The 27,466-nt window shown below is 49.6% G+C and overlaps 1 protein-coding gene across 3 annotated transcripts in view; it reads left to right on the top strand.

Annotated features, from left to right (window-relative positions):
• LOC144176010 (DENN domain-containing protein 2A-like) overlaps window positions 1–27,466 on the top strand; it is a 94,867-nt gene that overhangs the window by 3,905 nt on the left and 63,496 nt on the right. The window contains exons 2-4 of one of the 3 annotated variants that reach the window (XM_077705106.1): window positions 10,496–11,389; window positions 18,572–18,655; window positions 21,442–21,526. In XM_077705106.1, coding sequence (XP_077561232.1) covers window positions 10,637–11,389; window positions 18,572–18,655; window positions 21,442–21,526 — 922 coding nt within the window. In that variant the 5' untranslated portion in view covers window positions 10,496–10,636. Of the gene's footprint in view, window positions 1–10,345; window positions 11,390–18,571; window positions 18,656–21,441; window positions 21,527–27,466 lie in introns of those variants that run through there. The other 2 variants (XM_077705105.1, XM_077705107.1) reach the window with 2 other exon arrangements.

The raw sequence follows: 27,466 nt of genomic DNA, 5'->3' as shown, positions 1-27,466 counted from the left end.
AACGTTACACTGTCCACGAGGTTGCTATGCTGTGCCAAATACCCGTACGTCGTGCTTTTTGAAAGAAGGGTCCGGTTGGTCAAATGGAGTGATTGCCTTTTTCAGCCCTGTGGTACTGTAGGCGACCGGCCAAAAGCGAATCTTGTCCCATACCCGTGAAGAAGGTACAGCCTCCACTTCATCGATCAATCATCAGGAACCGAACCATTGTGAAGGCTGCAAACAGGCACATTGCATTAAGCGCATTGCAACACAGAAGCCTTAAAGTTTTGCACATGAAATTTGAGGAGGAAGTAACCTCCGGTTGTGAAATTAAAGAAGTCAAAAACGCACGCATGAGAACAATGGTGAAAGCTTTTTAGCAGCTGTAAATAGATAGAACAAAAATAAGAAAAAAAAATCAACGCTGGCATGCATGGAAGAAATAATGTTTCGAGCTGATATATTTTGTAAATCACTCAAAATATTCAAAAATACCAGTCGTACGATATTTTCGCACTACTTTAATTTAATGATGCCCAACGAGCATTGTCGCGAACCGGGATTTGGCGTAATTACTACGCTTACCACGTCCATCATCGGGCTGGGACGGCATGTCGCAATGTTGACGTCGGGTTCTCAGTTCTAAGACAAAGCAGGTCGTGGTTGGAACCTGCGTACGCAACACCCGGCAATTTGTGGATTTTAATGGCTGCAATGAAAAAAAAAGAATAAACAGGCGCAAGTAAAAGCGCAGTTCCGCTTAGAGAAGAGAGACACGCACGTTGTAGGCGGTTTGCTGGGCTTTATCGGCATTAAAACACGGACACGCTACGGCGCGCCAATGGCTGTGTGCATTCACCCACTATGCCCACGACGCCTTGTCATGCAGGCACTTCGTCACGTGGGACGACATGATTCTCTCATAAGGAGTGAAACGAACCCGCATGTTTGCGTACGACCCTCCAGCTGGGATACTAAGGGTGAATGCAGGCTTACGAAGGATATCGCATAATTTTGAAGCCGGATTTCGCAAGCAACGGTGGAAGCGCAGCTTAGCGCTGCTGACAAATGATTCCAAGATTGAGCACAAGTTGTCGCTCAAGTAAACCAAAGCACTTCGAGGTGCAGGCAGTTGCTTACTCAAACACTTCCTGCTTATAACTATAGCCACGGCATTACGTATACAACACTTTCATACTTCACAACAGCGCGGAACTGCACACGCCAAAGCAACGTAACGGCGCTTGTGGATGGAAATAAAATAAAGCTCTCCTTCGCAATCGCTGCCAAAAATATATCAGAAACATTTACGGTTCATAGCACGGCGCTCACATCTGGCGGAACAGAATGCGAAGTATGGACCCGGCACAAACTGCAAATCCTCCCTGTTCTCTGCACGTATACTACGAGAGCGATGCACAAAGAGGCTCCACCACAGTATGGAGTTTTAGTACAGCGTTTCAGCAGTGGCGTTAACGTTTACGCGCCGCAGTCGCAAACGGATAGCGCCTCGTTGCGCGACGGTTAGCGTGCCCGCTAACGCTATGGGCGCGCTAAAGAGGTGCTTTCCGTTCTACTAAAGCTCTCTAGTGTCGGCGTCGCAGAACACGGCTGCTCCCAAACTCTATACCAGTCTATGCCTTTGGCGCCAAAAGTGATTACTCTCCAACCAGCGCGCGCCACGGCCGCTGGATGAGAGTGCGCCTTTCGTCCAGCGGCCGTGCCATAGCCTCCGTACGCATGCGGACGCTGCCAACGCGGCGGAGGAGGCAGAGGCAGAGAGCAATGCTTTTACGTGAATTCTCTCCCACCGCTTTTTCACTCACAGGAGGCTACGAAAACTGGCGCGTTAAGGCACTACAGTCAAACCCGACTACAACGAACCCGGATAGAGCGAATTATGCTATATTTCCAACAAAAATAAATCAGTTACGGAAATACACGCGAAATATATTCGTTATAACGAACTCCACATCTCATATATCGAACTTGGCGTGCCTAGAATGGCCGCCAAAATGCATGGTCTCAGAGCGGCGATTGAGACGTTGATTGGCCGCGACCACTGAGCAAAGGCCGCGACTGAGACATTTTGCCTCGTATGGAGTGACATGACACCCGACACTTTCCGTAACTGTTCCCGACGCGCGGAACTCACGACGAAACCGGCCCAGCCAGTGAGTCCGGACCAAGACGGCAGCTCGCCAACCTCCCCGATGCTGTGCCGAAAGGAGTGTCCTTCGAAGATTTCCTGAGTGTCGACGACGACGTTGCCGTCACTGTAAGCCTCTCGGATGCGGGCACCGTCAGCAGCACCATCGTAATGCTGATGAAAAGCACCTGGGAGGCAGAGGATGTCGCCAGTGAAAGCCGTTCGACGCTTAATGAAGGGATTACAGCAGTCGATGACCTCCGCCGATATTTCTTCGATATTGAAGGACACGGACTCGAACTGGTGCAAACAATGTCTCGTGTAAAGAATGCTGTGGTAGTTGACGCTGCCAAAACGAAAGAGAAAGCAAAAATCACCGCTTTTTTTTTTTAAGTAGGCAGTTACAGCGTTAAGGCGGAAAGTAGAAGACCCTTTGCAAAACGGCCAAATTTGCAATAAATGAATTGTTTTGTGTATGGTAACGACATACTTTATTTTGTTCGTTTCTGCATGCGGGGATGGCAAGGGGATTCCTGCGTATTGCGAACTCGTAACAATAAACTCGTTTTTAGGCGGGTTCGACTATATCGAACTAATCGTGGCGCAGTTTGCTATAGGGACCGGGCGGCCGCACCACCGTCGCTTCAGCGAACAGCGCCGCCCGTGGCGAACCGCTCGTCAGTGGAATGCCGGTGGCGGTCAGCGCAGCGTAACTGTGCATGGCTTTCTGTCGTTTTTCTGCTTTGCGGCTTGCAAAGCGTACGTAACCCCACGGGAATTTTTCAGATCGGTTAATCTTCAGCGAGGATGTGACGTTCACGAGGCATGCCATGTGTGTTATTTACGCCCATACTCAGTATTTACAAATAGCAGACGACGCTCAATGCGCCAAGCTGGAAGTCAAGCTGGAAGTGAAAGTTCGTTGCTTCATGCAATTTTTTGATGCCTGCATGCAGTTTCGCGTATCGAGGAGTATACTGCAGCTAAATTCTCCCACAAAGGCGGTGTGTTCATCCGATCTACGAATGCTGCGGCGCTGGCCTTGGGCAGTTGATGACGAAACGGCGTCGACGTCGTGCACAAGCGAAAGACAAAGTTGGGGGGTGTCTTCTAAGATTTACCTCAAAACAAATTGTGATGGACGACGCTTCCGGAACTTCATTACCTACGGCTGAAACGTGTTTAATTTCACAGAAATGCTCTTACTACAGTCATCGGGAATCGTTGACAGCGTGCCGCATGATAGTAGAACGTTATTGCTTGTCGTGGAGAAGCATTGCTTTACAAGAATTGCAATAGTTGCTGGCTAGTTGGTAAATGGTTAAAAACCAATTCCTGCGTGGCTGAAGGACGCAAGACAGGAGGGTGCCCGAAACCTTCACAACTGAATGCTGCGGTCGGTTTACAAGCTGCCACCTACGCTTGCAAAATCATGCACACCTTCGTCTAACGACGAGGAGGGTTTATCCATTGTTGAAAACTACGTCTCCCCACGCGGACTCGCGTGTTCGCCTCAGAATTCGGAGATCCTCTTCTTCAGACCCACCGCAGCCGGTCGAAGGCCGAGAAATGATCCGGATATGCAGGTTCAGTTACAGGGAAGATGCATTCCTCGAACAGAGTGTATGCGTATTCTCGGACTCCGCATACAGGAAACGGGAACCAATACGGTCACAATACGGGCTCTGCAAAACACGGCTACTCAAATTAGTAGGCTAATTGCAAGAATAGCCAACAGACACCATGGGCTCAAAGAGGGCAACATCCTACGTCCCGTGCATGCTTTCATTATAAGAAGAATTACCTACGTCACCCCGTACCTCAAGCTCACTCGAACAGAGAAAGAAAAAGTTGAGCGTATTATACGCAAAGCCATCAAGTTGGCAGTGGGCATCCCATTCTCAGTCTCTAACGAACGACTGATGGAGATGGGCATACACAACACCCTAGACGAACTCGTCGAAGCCCAGCGCACAGCACAGTACAACAGACTAGCCGCAAGCGCCACCGGAAGAGCCATCTTAGATCTTCTCCGCATCTCCTATGCAGACCAACACGGAACAAAAATTTTGCTTGGGGACGAGTTACGCGCGCACCTCAGTGTGGCCCCTTTACCTAAAAATAAGCATCCGGAGCATCATCAAGAGAGACGGCTGGCCCGAGCCACGGCACTTCACAAGCAGTACCACTCCAACTCAGAAGTCTGCTACGTTGACACGGCGGACTACCCCAGACGAAGAGCGGCAGTGGCTAATACAGTCGCATCATGCTCCGTCACAGAGGCTAATCCCGAAATTGGGGAAGAAGTAGCCATCGCTCTGGCCGTTGCGGGCACGTCGGCCACGACCATTATCTCCGACTCCAAGACCGCAGTGCGAAATTATTTACGAGGGAGAATATCCAAAGCTGCAGCCAAGATAATTCAAAGCAAACCAATCCTGCCCTCACGACATATCCGTTTGATATGGACACCAGCACACTCGTCTCTCCCGGGAAACGAGATGGCACACGAAGCGGCCCGAGGATTCAGCTACCAGGCCGACCTCGAAGATAACGTGCCGTCATCGACGGGGGGGAGGGACAGGCTGGCTACATATCAAGAAATTACCCAGCATTATAGATTAGGCCGACGTACACTTCCAGCGGCTCATCGTACACTTAGCAGAAGGCAATCGGTTGCATGGCGCAGGTTACAATCGAACACCTTCTCACACCCCGCCCTGTGCCACCGAAACTTTCCAGAAATATACACAGATAAGTGCAAGTGGTGCGGTGCCGCAGCCGCCGCGCTCCAACACATGGTTTGGGCGTGTCCCAGTAAACCGGAGACACCACATGTACGCATTACGAGGCACGAGCAATGGGAGGCCGCGCTGCTTAGCTCCCAACCCGACGCCCAAACAGCAGTCGTCCAGCTGGCGGAAGACGCCGCCAGGGCCCATGCGTTCCTGACCGCCGTCTGAAGGGACGAGGACACTGCCACTCCGAAGCAGTGACTCCGTCTTAACAGAGACGACTATAATAAAGTTTTTTCATCATCATCATCGCAAAGCTCTATTGTATGGGTTTCCTTGGTTGCCTTATGGATTTAAGCTTTGACTAGTTGAGCGTCGAATTGGACCAGCACGCAGTTTGGTCTTTTGATCGCAGCGTCTTTGACAATTTCCCATTCGATTTCGCAGGAAGAAATTTAAGCTTTGCGTTCAACCATCATAATCGTTAGACGGAGGGCTAGATGATTTTGCTGTTTAATTTTGAACTTCCATGCCCCCCTCTACAAATCTAAACTTTGTCCAGCGTGTCGGAAATGTGTCTGTGCTGTAGGACTCGGGCTGATGCACCCATATTTGATGCAACTAATCGCTCGTTTTTGGTGTCTTAACCAGGCATTACACGATTTTTTTAGGTACTCTGTAAAGAGTACTTAAGCATTAAAAAACACCGGCTGACGTTAACGCTGCCACAATTTTTAACTATCGGTGCCAGCCTATATTCTACGCAGGTGGTAAAAAGGGGAAGGGGAGGAGGGATGGTGGATGGTTTGTAGCTTGGGCTGTTGAGTTGGTGAATAACTTTGGCTCTTGATAAAATGGCCACCACAAGTGTGGGATTTCCACTTCGGCTTTCAGGCTCCCATGCTGTCAGTGTGTCGCTCACCAAAACCGAAGGCACAAAGCTCACGGTTACATGAAGTGTAAACTACAGCAACATTTCTACGGCTACACGGTAATCCATCCCGTATGCAGGTGCCTTTCTATTTAAAGCACACGTATCGAGGTATATCCCAGCGCTAAGGCTGGCGTGGACACCGTGCTCATTGAAACCAGTGAGGATAATTGACAATGGTAGAAATGAAAAATAATATTGCTAATAGTTTTATTCCTACTCAGATCGCGCGGAGCCAGGCGCAGAGCGCTGCAAAAAGCGCTCGTGTCAATATAGCCCATTACCAACCTTACAAGCACCCAATAAGTTTGCGTAGCCGTTAGTGCATTTAAGAAGAAAATAATACTACTATTAGTAGTTTTATTCGTACTCAAAACGGGTGAAGCCAAGCGGAGATCGCTGCAAAAAGCGCTCATGCCATCACATGGCTTGCACGTGACGTCACTTCCGCCCACTCGTAGTTACTGCGCCCATGTTGGAGCACCGCGCGTCGCTCGCTATGCGTAGTGTGTGTACGTTTCTCGGCTGATGCACCCGACGCGCTACAGGCTTACCGCTTTCTGAGCAAGATGCCGTCAGTTTTGAGAGTCGAGGCTCTCGACGCGGCGTATCGTGCGCAGCTGATCGGATCAGCATCCTCCCTGTTCGGTGGGATCAGCGCCCGCGCACGCTACGATGAAAATATTCGGATGTGGGACAGCGTGGATCCCTACACGCTGCGGCCGGGACTGGACACCGGCCGTGACCGATGTTGCCGAGTTTCCCAAAGTGACGCACGGAGACATCGTGAACTATCTTGTGTACTCCTCCAGTTTAGTGACCTGTCTCATTTTCGTTCTCGTCAACTTCGTCGCTATCTGGAACGGTTGCAACGTCGTCGCCGTGGCTGGGGTCCGTCGGCTGCGTGGACGCCGCAGTGGCTGCGTCGGTCTCAGCGGTCTTTTCCCCTGTGCGCCGCTTTTTCGCTGGTTCGTAACGATCGGTACAACGAGCTTTGGTGCCGTAGCCAAGCGCAAGCGACGGCACCCAGTCAGGGTGTGCCTCGTCCCGAATCTTGGCTGGCCTGCCTACAAGCACAAAATACACATTTTCTACATTTTTACGCGGCGCTTGGGTTTGCTGTAGACGTTGCTGGCTTATCTGTCACAAAGTGGGCACGCGCGCAGACTCGAATGTGACGGCTGTTGGGATCGAGATCGGCACGTTTTATGCGTGATAGCCACAGGCTTCGCCGTCTCGCACTGAGGTCTTTCGTCCGTTCACACTAATTTGATACAACTTTCGGCAGACGAAATAGGCTGCTGTTCGCCGATTTCTCCCTCGAATTCGACTTGCTACGGTTCGAGCAGCCGAGCGCACAACACCATTGTGGAAACGCCGTCCAGTCGCTGCCACTTCCACAGCCGCGGGGAGACAGCGCCGTGTAGGGTATCCGCGGCGTCGGCGGCGCTCCAATATGGAGATTATGCATCCCAGCATTCCCCGTTGTGACGTCGGTGCAAGGCATGTATACGTACCCAACTTTAGAAGCGTCCGACAAGTTTACGTAGTCATTACTGCATCTAAGAACCCAACACATCTGTCTAGACTTATTTGTTTCACCGCACAATACGCTCACAACACCACCAAAACATTCAAAGTGTTTAATAACATGTATCACACCCCCTAAACAATGTAGGGCTAATGTAGGTATTTTATTAAACTAACCAAATAAATAAGGCCGTGACGTCTGCATCACAGCCAGATGACCGCGGCAATCCCGCGTGGAGCTCAGCACTGCGCCCATAGAGTTAATACTACTGACTGCGCCTATCGGAACAAACGGAGAGAGTATGGGAGCAGGCAGCTATAAGGCAGCAAGCCTTTCGAAGAGTGGGTGCCAGAAAGACGAAAGACGATTTTATGCCAGAAAATTAATGCAATTTTTCGTCTCGCCGAATGGAAATTGAAATGATTCCTGAAATATATTATTATCTCTAGTATATTATCTATATGCCTGAAATTGCCACTCAAACCGAAACGAAACTTTTTCGGCTTCGCTCCTAAATAATTAATATTGTTACGTTTTCGTTCCAGCCAAACATATCGTACACCATGCTTGCAATTATTGACTTCTAGAAGCCGTCTTTTCCTCTGAAATCCCTTTCTGACATTTAATCCATGGATACGGCGTTTTCTATAGACATTCTGTGCTGCCTGGGCCTTGCCGTGTATCCCTCTCCGTCTTTGTCTTTTTTTGCGCTGTTTTGCCGAGACATGTCTTGAATAGCGCTCGCGCAGTAAGCATGCCCCGAATTTCCACAAATATCTCATCTCTAGTAGCGACCGCTTTCCTTACACAGGAATTAGCAGATGTGTAGTCGCGCTACTGGCCGCTGCGCTATAGTTCACCCAGCGCAAAGAGAGCTTCCCGCACCTTGGTTTTACGCTGTACCATAAAAGTTTCCGTCTGTTTTAAGTCCTTAGCACCTGTATTAACTTCTCTGATTCAAATGGCCTTAGATTTTTCTATAGCGCGCCAGTCAGCGAAGCGTCGCATGTACGCTTGTGTTTAGCGACTTGGACTTATAGCTTAATACAGCCTACAAACTGAAAATCTAAAGGCACATTCTTCCAGGCATGAACGTCTCGTGGCTTAGTTTTAACTGAGTGAATAAGCTGCGACAACCCGTCGGCGGCCGGCCGACTAAACGCTGGGCAGGAGGCGATGGCTGGGCAGACTGTTTCTGTCGAAGCGTCGGCGAGCCGTGCAGTAGCGCAGTCAAGCCAAGCCGTCTCGTTTAGACGTCAGAGGAAACGAAATCGGCAAGAAGGATACAAAGAGGACGACAGCATTTTCGAGTTGAATTTTTACTGAATAAAGCGCTCAGAAGCACAACGCCAGAGCCACTGAAACACCGCGGCGGGTACGTAGCTACTTTTGCCACTCAATAACAATTACGCAACACCCTGGACCGTTACCGAGGAGGTAGATCGTCGGTAAGCATGCTGCGAAGGGTCTCACTTAGAGCCACTGAATAAGCTATTTAGCTGCGCTCATTCATTCCGCGCGGAAGCGATGACCACGTTGTTTCGCGGAAGGAGCAAGTAATCCCACAATGGCCGCTGATTATCGCGTTTCTCGTTAAATCCGCAGATAGGGGAGTCCAGGCCGCTGCTTACTACCAAACAAGTACTCACATTAATTTTTTTTTTTGTCGTGAACAGCGCGCGTCTTGCGTGAAGCTCTGCGAGAACGGGCGGACAACGTGAAATCCAGTCAGAGGGTATTAACCACGACCGGTCGTGGTATTAACTCTATGTGAAATCCCCATTAGGAGCGGTTCCTCACTCCGTCACCAGGGGCCGACTCTGGATGAGCAGGCCTCTCAAGCTTGGACGTTCCCTGTCTTCCCTATAGGCGGCGTAAAAATCGACGCCCCACGTGACCAACCTAAAGCGCTGTTTTCGACCATCAAGCCCACCAGACGGCGCAGGCAAAATGTTACTTTTGGTATAGAATACAAAACATTCATTCCGTGACTCAAAGAGCCCACACAGTTCGCTTACAATGTGTTATTTAAAAATACTATTAACAAGTTCCGCATCAAACATCCGTTGAGCAAAAATGTACGCAACTTTTTACGAACAGCCGACTGGTGCACCACCTCGTTTCTGAATTCGCAACCACAAAGCCGCCAATTCAAATTGAAACCGCTGCAACGGCCGACCGTTTCAATGTGCGCGGAGCACCGGTTTCGTGACTGTTATTGCTGTTATGTGCTTTTGCGTCCATCAATTGTTGAGAGGACTGGCAAAACACGGGAATTGAGTGCTTGTGGAATGACAAATGTGGGAAATTCCGCATCGGAAGGCAGCTGTCGAGGCCAGAATATTCGATTCTTCCAACAGAAGGTGAGTGTTATGCACTCCGCTAGAAAGACGGTGCAAAGGAAACCGTTGTCGCCGTCAATACTTCATTTGTGCCCTTCGTTCGAAATCTTAGCGCAAGTGAACGAGTTGTTATGGCAAAAAAAAAAAAATGTTGTCACGAAAGCGACGTACAATTGCAGCGATCGAAATGAAATGATGTCCTGGCCTCTGTAAACTTGCGGATGTCAATAAACGATTTGTTCTCACTTGCTGCTCACTGTGGTCTGTGCCAGTCGAGGCCATCTGGTCACCTGGCGTAACATCACTTCACTAGCGCGGCGCAAGTAAACACGCGACCAGCGTGCCAGCCAGGAGCCAGCAGGAGCAGCCACGGCCGGACTCGACGCCCCTTTCGCGCGCGGGAGGAGGAGAGTCGAGTCCGGCCGTGGAGCAGCGAGCCGGCGGCCGCCGTGCGAGGGCAGCCATGTTATTAAGGAGCTCAAGCGGCCTGTGCAAAAAGCATCCGCCATGTTTACAAAGCCGTGTTTACAGCGCCATCAAGGGGGCGTACTGGGTAGTTCACGACGCCGCCACTACGCTTTTTCTGGCACTACAGGCAAAGCTAGACCTTTGCTTCTCTAAAATCCTCCCTGTTCTGTGGGATGAGCGTCGCTAGCGTCGCAAGCGCGAAGTGGCAATTTCAACGTGCGTCCGACTATAAATCGCACGCGGCGTGCTAATCGGGAAAGCGGCCGACAGTCGGCCGACAGCAGCATTGGCAGCATTAGCAGTTTTTGTAGTACGGTTCATGGTACCTGTTGTTCTGTGTGCCCTTCGTGTGTGCAGAGTCGGCTCTCTCCCGCATGTGTGGAAGCAGCTGTTGCCGGGGGCCAGCAAGCACGCAGCGACAAAGCCACAACGTACGCAGCCCAGATCGCGCTATGTGTCCACGGCTCGGGGAGCCGTAAGAAACCGTGCCGCAACAGCATGAGCGCTGGGCGGTGGGAAGGAGCGACCGAGGTCCAAACTCCCCGGCGGCCCCAGAGGCTCAAGAGGTGCACGCCGCTTGCGCGCACCGAGCCGGCAGCGCTCGTGCAGAAACTGCGCACCAAGTTCGAGTCGGGCGGACAGGAACAGCGGAACGGTGAGGCGCCCGAGCGCCCGAACGGTGTCAGCGCCGCCAACGCGGTCGCCGAGCGCAATCAGCGCCGCGTGGACAGCAGCTATGCTAGGAGGAACGGGAGCGGCGCCGCCGATCGGCCCGTATCCGGAGGTGCGGCTCGCGGCGGCTTTCGGAAAGCCGCCGGCGATGCTGCTCCCGCCAAAGACAACCGGACGTGGGTTCTGCAGCGGGCTCGCCAGTACGAGCGCGCCTCGGCGACGCCGCCGAGAAGTAGCGGCGCGCGTCCCTCCAGAAGCGTCATGTCTGCTCCGCCTGTCAAGCCGCCGAGGACGTTCGCACACGACATATACACGGAGTCCAAGCTGCGTGACAACCCGTTGTACGGCGTGTCTGCGCGGCGCCGCGACATCGTGCTTTCCCTGGACGGCGCGTCGGTCGGCCACGACTACGACGAGGTGTGTGTGCCGCGGTGCAGCGCCGCGGGCACCGACCGTGCCTCAGGGCTTCGGCGAAGCCGCAGCGACGAACACATCTACGCCGAGCCCGGCGCCCTGAAGCCGGGCCGGAGTGCTTCGCAGTGCGACGGGGCCAGTGCACCGCGGGAACTGCACTACATGGTATGGTGGTACGACTGCAGTCCTCGCCGCGCAGAGTAGCCCGTACTTTTGCAATAAGCACGGGAAGCCAGGAAAAAGAGCCGACTTTGCCTCCCGATTCGTGTCCTTCCATGCCTAAGAGCCCAATGGAGCAGCGCTACGCTGAGCGCGTTGAGTGTGGGAGCACCAAATTCCCAGGTTTCTTGATGGCCATGTCGATGCGGAGTGCTGCTTGAGGCTGAGGGGAACTCCTGCTCGGAAAAGGCTCGTTCTTCATGAGCCAGTAATATTGTTAAAGCCAGCCGAAATATTAAGCGGTGTTCCTAGTGCTCGCCCTCTTTTACGGAGGTTCCACAGCAGAATCTGCATGACCTAAGGGTTTGCACTGCTGTGAGCCAGTTGATTCTTACCAGACGTGCACGTTACCCCAAAAAAGTAATTATAATACCGTGACTTGTTCCTCGCTCAAAAACTAACTAAGTAGATTACTCGATACCGATTTTCAAAAGGAATGTGTGAGTTACCCAAAAGGTAACGAGTTACTGTTCACCTTACTTAGACGACCAAACGCACAACTGTTTTGCTTCATGGTTCATCGTTTCTGTTTTAGTAGTCGTTGCACTTAAGCAGTAGCTGCCTCTCAAAGGTTTCACCAGTTATGTTTCCCTCTTCCTCAGCCGTGAATCACGGCCTGTGATGAATGCATCGGTTTCTTCCTGCCTTTTGTATTATCTGCAAATTGATTGGTCGGCTTCAACATCAATGACTAACGTATTTTCACCTGCACTACCTAAACCTTTTGTTATTATGATCCCGGGGTAATCCTGGCTGTTGGTTTCTCAGGCAGTGCGCCGACACTTGCGTGAATTGAATGGTGTGAAAAGAGGCCGTGGTGAGCGTGGCATCATTCACAAAAGAAATGACGCCCCGAACAACCGCAAAGCAGACAACAGTGCTGCTGCTGCTTTCGAGGCACACACCAGCACGATGTGCCTACAGACGCATCCACAGGTTGGAATAAAAACGAGGCCGTTTAAGTAGTGTTGTACTTACACGGTACTCTGCAGATGTAACAGAAATACTGTTACTCATTGATTTGCCCTAGAGGAACTAAGTACGTTACCCATTTCTTTTTTAAAATAATTAGCTAAATAGGTTACTCGTTGCCAAAAATAGTAACTAGGTAGAAGTAACTCGTTCCTTGTAGTGCGCTACCTACACGTTTGATTTTTACCCACTTTAGGTCAGTGAGTGACAAACAATCAGACTTGATTCAGTCTTCAAAGGCAGTGAATGCAATGTAGATTTAGTTTCGTTTAACATAGGTCGAAAGCTCTCTTTTTTTTCCTCTTTACCTCGTCCGCTCAGTCTCATTCCACTGGCGCAATTTTTTGCCGTCTGCGAAGGCAACGCACCCACTCTCCTTCCCCCTTTATTTCTCCACCACCGCTGCTGCACATACACAGCGCCCTCGTGCCGTGATTATGTCTGTTTTGGCGTTTTATAAGCGTCAATTCAACAACTAAGATGACAAACATGTGTCGACAAGCTGTGCAAAGACACGCGAGCAGAGAAAATACGCGGGCGCACGCGCTGCCTGAGATGGAGGGGGACCTAAGGGAGGAACAAAATAACGAAATGCTGCCGCCGCGGTCAGCAATTGCGATTACTTTGCAGTGAAGCACATACAGAGCAATAACCAAGTTCTCAATCACTTTCAGTACAAACGTCATGTTGATTTCTCTCTAAGAAAGTGCTACAATATGTGAAAAACATGGCGTCTTTTTTCAACACAAATTAAACATTCTATATACCAGGCGCCCCCTCCCCTTGAAGGGCTGTTTTTTTTTTTTTCGGGGAAAGGTGGCAACCCTAACCCTCGGAACTCGGCAAGAGGTGATCCAGAGAGCGAAGGTCGGGGCAGCTGGAACTGGGGCCCTGGGAAAAGGGCTCCACTCACTTCTCTAGCCCTAACTTTCCCGTCAATAAAGTTTACTGACTGACTGACCATTTTTGACATTGGTGGTTCTGCCTGCGTTTCTTCACAGCATCATTGTTACCATGGTTACTTCAGCAAGTGGGTCTCACGGCGACACTTTTTTTTTTTTTGAGCTAGCTTCCACGTCCTTATGGACTTTGAGAACCACATGACATGCAGCTACACGTTTTCGTTGATGCAAGCATGGGGCCTGTGCATACCTTTGTGTAGAAGATGCAAGTGGGAATGTGACTGGTGCTCTGATGGAGCCAAGTCAAGGAGAGCCCTTGTGGAGGCTGCGACTGCCTCGACTGGAGCTAATGGGTGCATTGACAGGGAGTAGGTGGCTGAAACATACAGCCTGCAATGATCTAATGCCAAGAGTGCAGCATTTCATGTGGACTGGGTAGGCTGCAGTCAGTCATTGTACCTTTGAGGCGTCGTCGTCTGCCATTGAACTGCAGTCATTCTATGTTCGACCATAGACGTCTTTGTGAAGAACCGCATCAAGGAAATCCTGTCCAGCGTATCAGGCTGTAGCTGGCATCATAGTCCAGGGGAAACCAACCCTGCTGACCTGAGGCGTCTCCTTGGATGCATCGGCTGCCGACGTCAGCTGGTGGCAGGGGCCAGCCTGGCTGAGCAAGGACTTGTCAGAATGGCCAGTTGTCATGCATCGGCCGCCGTCTCAAAGTGTGTTACAAAATGCACACCTACATTAGCTAAATAGGACCAACCAAGCAGCAAGCACTCATTCAGTCCTTAGGTAGCCTTTTGTTGATTTTATGCATAATAAAGGGAAGAGTTTCAGAAATTCAAGAATTTTCAAGGGTTTGTGAAAACTCCAGAAGTTGAGATCTGAAGCCTTAAAAACAGGTTTTTCAAATTCAAGGGCTTTCCAAGTCTTTCAGTGGCCTACACGGCCTCTGACCTACATGACATCCCATGCACGAAGGCTGCAACGCCAGTAGCGCTTCCCACTGCTGGACGCCACTCAGTTTGGCTCGCTGCATGAGTGAGCCAAGCTTAGCAGCGTCCGTGTTATCGCACGACTGTTGTGCTTTGTCGGCAACATTGGATGCCAGACGAAGCATCCTTGCCACTGAAGAAATATTGGGAGCCAAGAGATACTGGATCCACCAAATTCAGATGGAAATATTTCCCAAAGAGAGAAGTAGGCTGCAAAAATGTCGCCGTTCAGCTTTCATCATCGTCATCATCATAATTTATTTTTCCCTTAAAGGCCCCTTTTGGGGTATTACATAGGGGGGGAGGAAGTTCGTAAAACTTCCAAGTTATGGGTAACACAACACTGCACCTGTTTTTTTTATGAGCGCGGCATTCTACGTGTTGGGGGAAGGCTGCAAAACCTCATTGCCAGCTGGGATGTGAAGGTACTTCCCAGTAGACATCGCTTTGCCGAGCTGGTCTTTGCCCATCGTGCAGTTATGCCCATAGGAGTAACGGCAATAATAAACTTCAGGGTGATTTCGTCTTCCAAAAGCTCATCAAGCAGCAAAGAGAAGCAATCAACCTGTGCCTGCTACGTGCCTGGTTTCGCACCAAACCCGTCACGACGTCGTACCACTGCTTCTTCCCGCCTGCAGGTTTGAAAAGAAGAAACTGCTCAACGCTAGAGGACTTGATTTTGCCAGACAATTGTAGGCGAGGTCATCAGGTTGCTCCAGTAGAAAAAGGCACTCTTTAAGAGGAGCTGGTCTCGGATGTGTCCTCACCGGCGAATGCCCACGGGCTTTCCAGTGCAAGGAGGCAAGGACTTCCATTCCAGTTACGTCTTCATGAGAAGGTCTTGGGAGCTGCAGAAAAATGTGGCAAGTGCCAGCACAAGACGACTTCTGGGATTTCATTGTGACTCGTAGTTAGATGGAAGTTCATAAGAGGAGTGGCTTCATGGTGGGGATGCTGGTTAGAATGGTGGACAGGAACGGAAAAAATGGCGCTCCACAAGGTTTGGGGACAAAGCTGCCTGTGCGCAGAACCTGCAACTGTACTGACTGAGATTGAAGGGGTACTTAATTCACGCCCATTCACATTCACGCACAGTGATAATGACGAAGGTGAGTCCGTAGCCATCGCGCTGGCGTACTTCTTATTTGGTCAGCAACAAACTGATGACATTACCAGAAGTAGTGACGCTGTCAAACACGGTAAGAAGCCACGATGCAAACGACTATCACTGGCCCTTTCAACAACATTGGCAGGAAATGGTGGGAGACTTCTGGAAGTGACGGGAACATCAGTATCTGCTGCAGCCACCATCAGCATCACTCAGTGACATGGTGCTAGTGGACATTCCCAGTACGCCCCGTTATTGTGGCCACTAGCCCGGTTTCGAGAAGTGCACCAATGGGCCTGTTCAGTGCATTTACAAGAAGGCAAGGTCTTCGAGAGGCGAGTACAGCAGCTACGTTGTCCAGAGCTGGATGCCGCCACACTCGCAGCCCCGGAGGCGGTGAGGAGGAGAAGAGGTGTGCACCACTGTCATCATCATCTCATCATTCGGGGCCACTAAACCTTGATGATCTACGACAGGGAGACCTTCTTGGAGAAGCTGCCTGCCTAACACGGGGAACGTCTGCTTGTTGCCGTAATGGGGAACCAGCAGACCCCTCGTCCCAGCTGACATGCCTCCCTGCGGGGCCCTGGTTTCCCACACCCTGCCAGCAGAGCCCGGGGTAGACCCACTGGAGGAGCAAAGAGGAGATTGGCACTCCTGCCTTAACAATGCACTTTGTTGGTACCTTTCTTCTGGACCTTTTGGGAATGGAAATCGCTGTTTATTGTGGCATCAATCTTCAGCTACGTTAGCAGCAGAACCTGCATGGCCTGATTCAGGCGCACAAAAAGCAGATCGGGTTGCGTGCGCTACTGCGCAGTCTTTCGCATCGTAAGAAAAAGTGCATATCACGTCTGACGGCTAAGATGACTGCACCCCATGCCAAGTTCAGTACTTCTTGACAATGGCTGGCAGGGGCCTTGCAAATGTCGGGGTTTTTCGCCCTACTGTCAGCGCCCACGGGGGAATACCCTTCCAGGCTCATAACTCGAGCTATTTGACAATCACTGTGAAAGCAATTATGGGACAACGGGCTTTTCACTGCTCGGGCTACACTGTGAAATGTGGGGAGCTTTATCCAAATCGGTATCATAGGTAATTACAGAATAACATAAAACTGCTGCTCTGGAAGCCATCCGAGGCAACTGTTGCGAAGAAGGTTAGTCTGTTAGGATTAAACTAATTATACCAAGTATCATTAACTTAATTTAGCTCAAGACAGAGGTCATGTAGGTCATTGAAAACTTGGAAAGCTTTGAATTTGAAAGACTTCTTTTCAATGCTTGAGATCTCAAGTTCTGGAATTTTCACAAACGCTTGAAATCCTCAAATTTCTTGAATTCTTCTCTTTAATGCGCATAAAATCAACATAAGGCTACCTAAGGACTGAACGAGTGTTTGCTGCTTGGTTGGCCATCGATAGCTAATGTAAGTGTGCATTTTGTAGCACACTGAAAGTGCTTTTCTGTGTAACTTTACGTCACGGGAACAGGTTAAGCGCCAGGCACGACTGGAGGAAGGAAAACAGAAAGGAAAGGGGCGCACTAACAAGTGAGCTTTATTTGCTTTGAAAGCAATTATAAAGGCACGAAAAAACACCATAGAATACCAGTTGCACCACGTGTGAAAATGATTACAGCGGCAGCACTTGCCTTACTAATGGTCCAGATAATCCACCTCGCTCGATAGAAGGTCAACTGAAGGCTTGCTGACACATCGGTCCCCTATCTTTTTGATGACGTAGGCCTCAAACACTTCCCGTTCTTCTTTTTTGCGGTATGACTAACACTCGGCTCCTATCGAACGCTGGTACGCAGCCCCATGGCTTGCATTCCGTCTTACAGTGAAGTGCCAAATTGCTTCCTGTTCCCGTCTTCAGCGTCGCCGCATGCTCCCCTTTTGTCCTACATTTACACGACCGCACTTCAAGGGAATCTGATGCACTACTTTTTTTGTACACTCTACAAACGTAGTGGCATGCTTCTTGTTGCAGACAGGAGGCCTAGGTCCGCAGCGGTTAACTACGCGGCACATAGTTCCGAGTTTGCTGAGAGCGTTGAAGACCACGCGCACACCGGCATGCTCCGCATTTTTGTTAACCTGTTCCCTCGATGAAGTAGCAACTAGCTCGCATCGACATGTTCATTCAGTAACTTTGCGAAATTGTTCATGAGGGGAAATTGCTAGAGCCGATGTTTTGAAAATTTCTCCTGTTCAAATGCTGGGTTCAGTAACTTTGTCATTTTTTTTTAAAGCCGTCTATCATTTCAAGCCTCCATCTTCGGTTGGACATGGTCTTATTTAGATTTTTAACAGGCAGTGGTGCATTTAAAAATTCATGCAGAGAGCCTTGAAAGTCCTTGAAAACCCTCGCATTTTGCTCATACGTACCAGCACAAATGCTGTTAAAAGTATGCTAAGACTATAAATGATGACATTTAATTTCTGGCACTAGTTTTGTATTGCACTTCCTGAGTCAATGTGTTTAGAAAAAGAGAAATGCTAATAACGTTATCCTAATCTTGTTCATGTATGCTCATAAAAATAAAAATACAAGAGACATCAGCCCTGCTGTTCCTTCATCTCGCCAGTGTGCTGTGGTTACTATGTTAGCTTGGGGCCTGGCACTCTTTGGGGCAGGTGGGTGTACAGGGTGGGCGGCACCAGGGGGCCCAGCCTGCCCTAGGAGACACTGTGTCACGGAAGAGCACTGCGATGCCTGCAGCTTGCTGGGTACAGGAACACTGAACCAGCGCTGCTGGCACACGGAGTCCGTGCCCCAATCTGTGGCCCAGTGGGGCTGCGGCAGATTGCAGATTGCAGGCGGGGAAAGAAAAACAGCTGGCTGGAAATTTAACAGGCTGCTTATTAAAGGAGCAAACGTAGAAAGGGGAAGTCCTTTCGGTGTTTGGCTCCTTGGGGTCGTGGGAAATTAGCAGCATGCCATTGCCCCCACGTTGGTTCCACCGAGCCCGAGCTTTCTTTGCGACGCACTTGTGCACCCTGGCCGCCGGTTGTGGGCAGCCAGGCTGGCGCAGCACCCCAGGAGGTTCCACCTCCATGGCAGGGAAGCGGTTCTCTGTGAGGCTGAGGCCAACGTGCATGACCCAATCAGCGAGCTTTGCGGCCCCTCTCCCTCCCCTCACAGAGCTCCCCCATCTCGGGTGCCGTGCTGAAGGAGGGCGCGCTCTCGCCGGGGGCTCGCCGGGGCGCCCGGGCCTTCACTTCCCTGGTGAGGCCCCCGCACGCCCGCCCGCATGCCCTGGGCGCCGGCAGTGCCACGCTTGTCTTACCTGTGTCTCTCAACTGAGGGCTGCCTACGCATCTCAGCGACCATTGTACCTGGTAGTTGTTTCTGCTTTCAGATGGTTGTCGCAAAATGGCCCCAGCCACACAGGCCGATTGAAGAGTATGAATGAGAGTGCCTGACAGCAGCAGGGAAAAAATAGCAGAGGATGGCAGCATCCAGCTGGACTCGGTGAATGGCACAACTTAAGCGTAAATTGGCTCCATGGTATGGTACTGTAGTAATGCGGGGATTTGAATGTAGGAGGCTACACACAGAGTTGACACTACTGCAAATTGGTGCTGGCAGTTGGAATAGGGGGAAGAAGTGGGAGGCTGCAGCAGCAGTGGCAACTCGCACCAGGCGGGCAAGCTCACTATGGTTCAACCAAATTCACCTTGATGGACCCAAGCCCTGGAGTGTGCCAGCAGTTTAACTTGGTGGCGTTAGTTTGAGTTGGCTGTAGGGGCATGTGCCTTTGTGGAAGGAAGGGCACCTCTGATGTGCAACACCCACAAACTGAAACCTCAGCACTAGCGTGTGTCAGCGACACCTTTGTGGGAAGTGCGACACCCGCTGTGCGGGGTACAAATCACCCGCCGCACGTGGGCAGGCTACCCTTTTGGAGAAGGGCTTGCGTTCGGGCTAGTTGGTATTCCATAACGCTCATCTTAAGCGCAGAAAAAAAAACAGGGACACAGTAGACAAGGACAAGCGCTTGTCCTTGTCTACTGTGTCCCTGTTTTTTTCTGCGCTTAAGATGAACGTTATGGTACCCTTTTGGGCCTGGGACTGGGCCTGACCCTGTTCGATGCAGTCTTCAATGCTGCTCACACGTGGGTGGATGGGCCAGCCCCCGCACAGAAGGGTGAAAGGTGGGTGTCTTTGTTGGGCTGCCCACCCATGGTGACCACATCCAGTGTGGTGTTGTGCCCCGACGGGTGGTGGCTGATTGCGAGGTGCCTCTTAGCCACAACTTGCGGGTGGCGGTGGCTGAGGGAATTTAGGGGAAACAGGCACCGAGGGAGGGACACAGAAAACAAGCGCAGTAACAAACAGAGGATGAGGCGTGGACAGGACAAGCGCTAACTTTCAACAAAAGGTTTATTGCAGAACCAGCGCATATAAACACGTCTGGCTAGCATGAAGAGAGGCGGAAAGAAAGGAAAAAATCATAACGATGGGCGAAACAAGAAAAACAGTGACGTGCTGCCTATGACAAGGCCAGAAGCTTGTTAGGCACCATGAACACGACCTTGTCCCCTGACCGTTGCCCAACTTTCTTGAGGTTATGTGAGATTTTATGTAATAACATGAGATTTTATGGGATAACAGCTATCTTTTCTTTAGCTCTAAGTTCTTTGTCCTTCCTCTGTTTCTTACTGCGCTTGTTTTCTGTGTGAGTTTGCAACACTGTTGCTTTTTTATGCAGTATCTGTAACATGAAATGCTCCAGCAGCAGATCACTAAAGGCCACTCTTTCTACATATCCTCTCCACCATTCATCTTTTTACAACACAGCTGCCCTTGAATTTTAGGGGAGGAGCTAACCAAGAGGCTTATCTTCCCTGTTGAAGTTCGGTCTCTAATAGATTTTTAAAACATTTCCTTTGTCTTGAGTTGAGTGAAAACAAAAGATTTTTAAAACATTTCCTTTGTCTTGAGTTGAGTGAAAGCAAACGAAAAGCTGGTAAATACACTTCCGAAAGAGGGGAAAGCTCTCGGATGCCAAATTTTAAAAACAACTCGTCCTAAGTTACAATGAGTTTTGCGAGGAAATTCCCTGACACCAAGAGGGCTCCAACAGAAAAGTTGTTGGAATGAAATGAGGCGTAAACATTGTTGGACTTGGGCTTAAGTGTGCCTCCTTTTAGATTCCCTTCTCGGGTTTTACGTGTACTTTTGGCTGCCTGCATGGCTTCATTCGTCTCTATTAAATAAACTGTATCATTTAGGTTTTATACAGTGAATGAAATGTAGCGACATTACTTTTTCACATTAACTGTAACTGTAACAAGCTACCTTTGAAACTCGGTAACTGTATTGTGAGAGAGTTGATTTTTCGGCTTAGGTAACTGTAACTGTGACACTGTTATTTTTTAGTGGTAACAGACCATGACTGCCCTTAGAGTATGTTGCAACTGGAAAGTTACAAGCGCGATCCTAGGGCAGTGAGAAATGAATTTCTTGCGCCCGTAAACTGTGCCCCGCAACGAGAGCTTTTGCGCTTTTTCCTTTTCCTGGCCGTGGAAATTGGGTGCGCACTAGAACTGAGGGCACGTTAGGTTTGCGGAAACGAGGCTCACTCAGGAGCCGGGGAGGGTGCAAGTGCGTCCTGGGTCTGGTTCTTCAGGCGTTGCTTTTCCATTGGGGGTCTTTCACACTTTTGCCGCTTCACCTCCAAAAGCTTCTGCATCTAGTGTACCCTGGAGGACCCACAAATTTTATCGGCATGCATGTGGCTATGGTAAGCGAAGAAGTGCGGCTGGCCTTGGGCAAGTACTCGTCGATCTCATCCGACGCAGGCTTGGCTGAAGGTGCTGGCGTGCAGGGGCAGCGGTGGTGGATGGGGCTGGCTTCTCCACAGCGTCGGTCTTCCTTGGGGCTTCCGTAATTTTGAAGCGCAGCACAGGTGGCTGTGCGCAGGGTATCGGGCGAGGGCACAGGGTTTTGTGTGGGTGCTCGCACGAGAGTGTCGTGCCCCGCCAGTGACGGCCTGTTGTGCCTTGCAGGTGCGGGACGCGATCCACCAGTCGTTCACCGAGCGCAAGGGCGGCAAGCGGCCGGAGGAAGCCCCGCCCGGTGGGGACGCACAAGGCAAGCCCCGTGGCCCCTCGTAGGGCAGTCGTGTCTGCGCACACATTGTGCACTCTGCACAGGTCAGCGGCAGCCACAAAGGTCTGGACAGGACCCGGGATGGCGGTCCTGTGCAGAGGAGGGTCAAAATGGGCATGCACCGATGAGGTCCCGCCATCGTGGCACATTGCATGGGATTACCCACTAATGTTGACTGTGCAGACACGTGACAAGGCCTGCTGAAACAAGTTCTGGCACCTAAAGAGCTTCTTCATGTTGACAGGAGGACAAGTTTCACTGAGGGGAGGGGACAATGCCCAGGGCAGCTGTTCATCCAGAAGCTCGAGCGAGGAACCAGCACATGATGAGGATGATGATGAGTGCATGCAGGGGTGAGGACAAAGTGCTCGCGCGTCAGCTAAGGGCGATGATGGTGTGCACATGAACTCAAGCAGCCCAGGCAGCTGGCACCAAGGGGGGCTCCACTGGTAGAACGGCCAAGGCCACTCACGATATTATAGTGTGTGTTGTGCTCCAGTCGGACTGCAGGGGGCCTTTAAACTACTGAGGTGACGTCAGAGGGCGACCGCAGGGACCGGGCGGCCACTGCATGGCAGGGGCATGCCAGTGGCGGCCGGCCCGTCATACACGTGCATGCTTTCTGTTGTTCTGCGGGGGTGCGGCTTGAAAGGCCTGCATAACCACCACCAGGACTCTTTCAGATCGGTAAATCTTGAGAGTGAAGGCGACTTTTACGAGGCATGCCATGTGTGTGATTTGCACCCATTCTCAGTAATTGCACATCTCAGACGACGCTCAGTGCGCCAACCTGCAAGCCGAGCTGAAGTGCAAATTTTTCCTGCAGTTTGGAGCACCGCTAAATTCTCCTGCGAAGCCGGTGTGGGAAGCCTATCCAAGCATGCTGCGGCGATGGACCTCCCAATTAAAAGGCTGGGGGACGGTGCTACGTAACCTCACTACTTGCAGTAGAAATGCGGTTGATTTTACGAAAATACGTTTAGAACAGCCACCGTAAATCGTTTCCAGAATAGATGCCGCATGTCAGTAGAATGTTATTGCTTGATGGGGAAAAGCCTGTAATAAGTCTGGGTTGCTGGCTAGTTGGATAATGGTTTTTCAAAAAACAATTACTGCATGGCTGAAAGATGAGAAACAGGAGGGTTCCGAAAACCGGCCCTCAGTTTCACAATTGCTTGGTGTGGTCGTGTTTTCCACAAGCTGCCATCTACGCTTCGATAAACAGAAACTGCATCGCATGCACTGCACTGAAACTGCTGTCACAAGTTGTAGGGCCAAACAAAGCCTACGGCGTAAAAATTTGCAGCAATTTTGAGAATTGCGTAAGTGTTAATGTCTGAAATTTCTTGTCCGATTTTCCTGTTTCACCAACCTTGCGTTTTCTCGGAGGCATTAAATGCCTAAATCCAGACAGAGATAACCACGTGAGAATGCAGGATCAGAATACAGGTTGACTTTGTCACTCCGTTCTCAGTTCTTTTTCAGACACGCATGAAAGCGCAGAATTACATAGAACTGTGATTTATTAATTTGAAGTTGAAGTTGAAGTTTATTTCCATAAACGGACACCGTTATGGCGGAAAATAGGGTAAAAAGTTTCACTCAGCAACTTGACGGAGCCCTACATCCTTCATGGTCAGAAACAACAGAAACAACAACAGACACAACAGCGGCGGGGAAAACAAACAAAAAAAGCGATACATGGACACCGCTTGTGGGTGACAAAAAAAACTAGCACGGAAAATACAATATGTTCAAAACTACAATACATAGCGCATCAATAAGTGGATATAAGGACGTGAAGGCAATAGCGATAAAAAAAATATACGCAACAAACCGCACAAAAACAGCAAGGAACTATTCCCAAACATCATAGTCTTTTCGAACATACACGTTAAACAGCATGGATTTTGTACATGTGTTAATATCAAAGCCAATAAATGCAAGTCCATTCAACAACTTCGGAAGGGTATACCCAATCATCTGCGAAGTATAGTTTGTAGGTGGGCGAGGAACTTTCCAACGTTCAGACAGTCTAGTCAGATAGGGCGTATGATTAATTTGGAGATTAGCTATCAACGAAATGTTCTTAGAATTGTTTTTGCGTTCTAGAGTATATGTGTAGGCTAAGTGGTACTTAATTAAGCAGGTCCTGAATCGTAGGTAGACAAAGTTTACTAAACAAAGGGGCAGTAGGAGCATCGTAACGTGCATTACATAGAAGCCGAATAATTTTTTTCTGTAGCAAAAATAACCCATTTATATTAGTTGCAGAAAAGTTGTGCTCCACACGAGACAACAATAGTTAAAATTACTTAAAAATAGTGAATTGTACAACAGTAACTTGACTTTATATGGAAGGTCACGTACAGAATATACCATTCCAACTATGCGCGAAAGTTGCCCTGCGAGAAAATTAATGTGTGTATTCCAAGACATGTCTTGGTCGAAAAAAACACCTAGCGTTTTTGCAGACATCACCAGTTCAATTTTGGAGTGGTTTAACATAATATCAGCCGGTAAAAGGATATTTCTGTTTTTGAATTGAAAAAGCATCGCTTCCGTTTTATCTACGTTAATTCTTAAGCCGTTGTCCGCTAACCACCTGTGTATTTTTTCAAGCACTTCATTAGCGGTTTGTACCAACTGCATGACATCACAAGATGAAACAAGGAGAGTTACATCGTCGGCGTAAATTATGTATTTTGTATGAGTGTCAACGTTCACGATGTCATTAATGTAGATGGTGAAGAGAAGGGGCCCTAAAATACTGCCTTGTGGTACGCCTAAGTGCAGTTGTCTGATTTTAGAGCGGAGATTATTTACCTGAACAAATTGGCTTCTGTGACCTAAGTATGACGTTATAAGTTCTAGAGCTATGCCGCGGATACCATAGTAACGCATTTTTTCGAGCAGTAGTTTATGATTTATACTATCGAAGGCTTTGCTGTAGTCAATTAAAACACCTAATGTAAGTTGTCGTTTTTCAATGTTTTTCAGAATGAATTCTTTTTGCTCAAGTAACGCTAGATGTGTCGACCTTCGTTTTCTGAAGGCATACTGACAATTCGATAACATTGAGTTCTTATCCAGAAAGTTGGATAGGCGATTGAAGATAGTTTTTTCCAAAGCTTTAGAAAAGATAGGAAGTACTGAAATCGGCCTGTAGTTAGATACCGATGCTCTATTTCCTTTTTTGAACAATGCAAGAACCTTCGCCACTTGCATTTTTTGAGGGAAGGTTCCTGATGACAGGCATAGATTATAAACATAAAATAATACTGGAGCAATTACATTAATGACAAACTTGGCTGGTTTAATTTGCAGGCCGTCAGCATCACAGGTAGTGCTATTGTTAATCCCCTGGAAAATACAAATTAAGTGTAGACCGCTTATAACGTATGTCGCCGGGGCCGCAAAAATCCGCACTATAAGCGGTACCGTACTATAACCAAAACATGCGCGAATTCAACCACATCGACACCTACCTCAAGTCATCCTAAATTTTTTATCACCCAAACACGCAGCACCTAAAAACGAAGGCACGGTCTTTATTTCGTATTATTTTTAACATCAGCCGCTGCTGCAGGGTCTTACGCATTGCAAAACCGCGGTCTTACAAACGGCGAGCGCGGCTTCCGTTGTGCTTGTGTTTTGAAAGACCACGGCTCCGTTTTTAGCGTCTGTGAAGCATGCCGCAGGACATGATAAGAACGCCAGCGGTATTTCTTTTTTTTACCTCACCTTGTGTTCACGATGCCGAAGGCGGCTCTTATCAGCGCGACGTACTGCTGGTGATGGAAATCTTGGGCTTCGCGCGGCTCGCTTGTTCGGAAAGGGAAAGAGCGGTGGCTTATCTGCGCAACGTTTTAAAGCGTGAACCGCGTGGAGCGATTTCTCGCGACAACGTGCAAACGTTGGCAGGCGCGGCGACGCCGGCGCAGATACAACTGGCGTTTTTTTTTTTAATTTTTTTTTTAAGTGTGTGCGGCGCGGTAAGAGGCGGCAACATTGCGGCGGCACTGGCCATGAAGCGGTGCAGGCAGCTCCAGCGAGGACTTCCAACCGCTCGCTGAAATGCCGCACGAGGCGCAAGCGAAGATGCTCACGCAAGAAAAGAGCTGATAATGTGGGCGCAAAGTCACGCTGCTTGTAAAAGCGTCCATCAAAAAATACCGCGGTGATAAGCCTAAACATCTCTGGCGCGGCTAGCCGGCTCGGAGTGCTTCGAATCTCCCGCCATTAGGTGCGTAACTTCCATTGGTGCAAGTCGTCAGGCTCCTCCCACTGACACGAGCATGAATAAACGCACGCGCAACGCCGATGTGCACGATTCGTGTGCGAAAACGGGCCAGACGGTTCACGACACGGTGTAAGAAGGACACCGTGGTTCACGATTAATAGAAACAACTTGCAGCGCGCGGACGGCCGAGTCAGTCGCTATCTTCCGAGGTGCATCAAGCAAGGACAGTTGTGGTTATCGCGTACGCGCGAACTAAAGGGTGCCTTTTTTTTTTCTGTGTCGAAGTTAGAGGAGAGCAAGGGGTGCGCGCTGCGCCGGATGGCTGATTTCATCATTGCTTCTTTCTTTTGCTACCTTAAAACGGTGCCCCAGCTGCGCCGGTCGATCAGCAGACCTTCAAAAAACCGCACTATAAACGGTATTGTGCTTCGGCCAACCGCATCTTAAGCGGTATGCATATGCATCGAGTTCTATGGGAGGCAGACCGGTGGTAAAAAAAACCCGCGTTATATCCGGTCCCGCACTATAAGCGGTTACGTTATAAATGGTCTACACTGTACCTCTGATTCACTGGTAAGATAAAGAAAGATAGTGTCGACAGAGTTGGTCGTGATAAAACGGCAAGCATTGAGATCGCAGTTACTGCTGCCTATGCTGGTGAAATGCTCATTAAAAGTATCAGGGACTAATTGTTCGGCAATTTCGATTCCATCTTTATGGATTTGCACAGTATGTGGTACTTCAGTTTTACGATTCAAAATTGAGTTAAGTTTATTCCAAACTTTCCAATTATTCCAATTTATTTGCAATATATATTATTATTTTCGTGCGTTTCCTGCAACGGATGGTAGTTGGAAGATTTGGATGTCACTGTCCAAGTTGAATGACTTGGACAGTGACATGGTTATGTTTGGTTAGGTTTTTGTTTCTTTTTCTTTGAGTGATCCAAATTTACTCTTGTAACGATAAAAATGTATTCACAAGGCATTGCGCAATTTGCGTTCAGGTACTCGGGGGTGGATGCTATGCATTAAAAACCATTGACGTTAACACTCTGCCATATTTTTTTAACGCCATGGCTGTCTTTTGGTGCCAGCCTTTATTTCACACGGGTGCTGAAATGGGGAGGGAGGATTTGTAGCTGGGAGTGTTAGGGGGTTGAGTTACTTTGACTCGATAAAATGACCTCCGCAAACGCGGGAGTTCCGCTTCAACTCTCAGGCTCTCATGTTGTCACTTGTGGAAACAAAAGGCACAAAGCTCGCAATTGCAGAAAGCAATTGTGGACTGTTGCAACGTTTCCACGGCCACATGGCAATCGAAGTCGTGTGTAAGCGCCTTTCCCTTCAAACTACACACGTTAAGGTTGGTGTGGAAACCTTTGTTGTTGATTTAAGCTGGCAGCAATGAACACTGATACTGATCATTCCATTCGAACTCAAATTGGTTGGAGCCAGGCGTACAGGGGTGCAAAAAGCGCCCATATTAACGAAGCCCATGCGCAACCTGAGAAGCGTCCGATGTGTTTATGTAGCTGTTACTGCGTCTAAGAGCCCAACACGTGTGCCAAGACTGCTCACGGCCGCTCGCAACAACAGCACCAAGGCAAACACGACACAAACAACAGGAGGCGGCCCAGTGCCGTGCTCTGGCCCATTCCAGCGACCTGTCCAGCTGCC

Source organism: Haemaphysalis longicornis, unplaced genomic scaffold (assembly GCF_048455015.1).
Source record: "Haemaphysalis longicornis isolate Haplotype H1 unplaced genomic scaffold, Haemaphysalis longicornis Haplotype H1 scaffold_3, whole genome shotgun sequence".
Taxonomy (NCBI): Eukaryota; Metazoa; Arthropoda; class Arachnida; order Ixodida; family Ixodidae; genus Haemaphysalis; species Haemaphysalis longicornis.
Note: the sequence above shows the minus strand (reverse complement) of the source record. Positions and strands in the feature narration are given on the sequence as shown.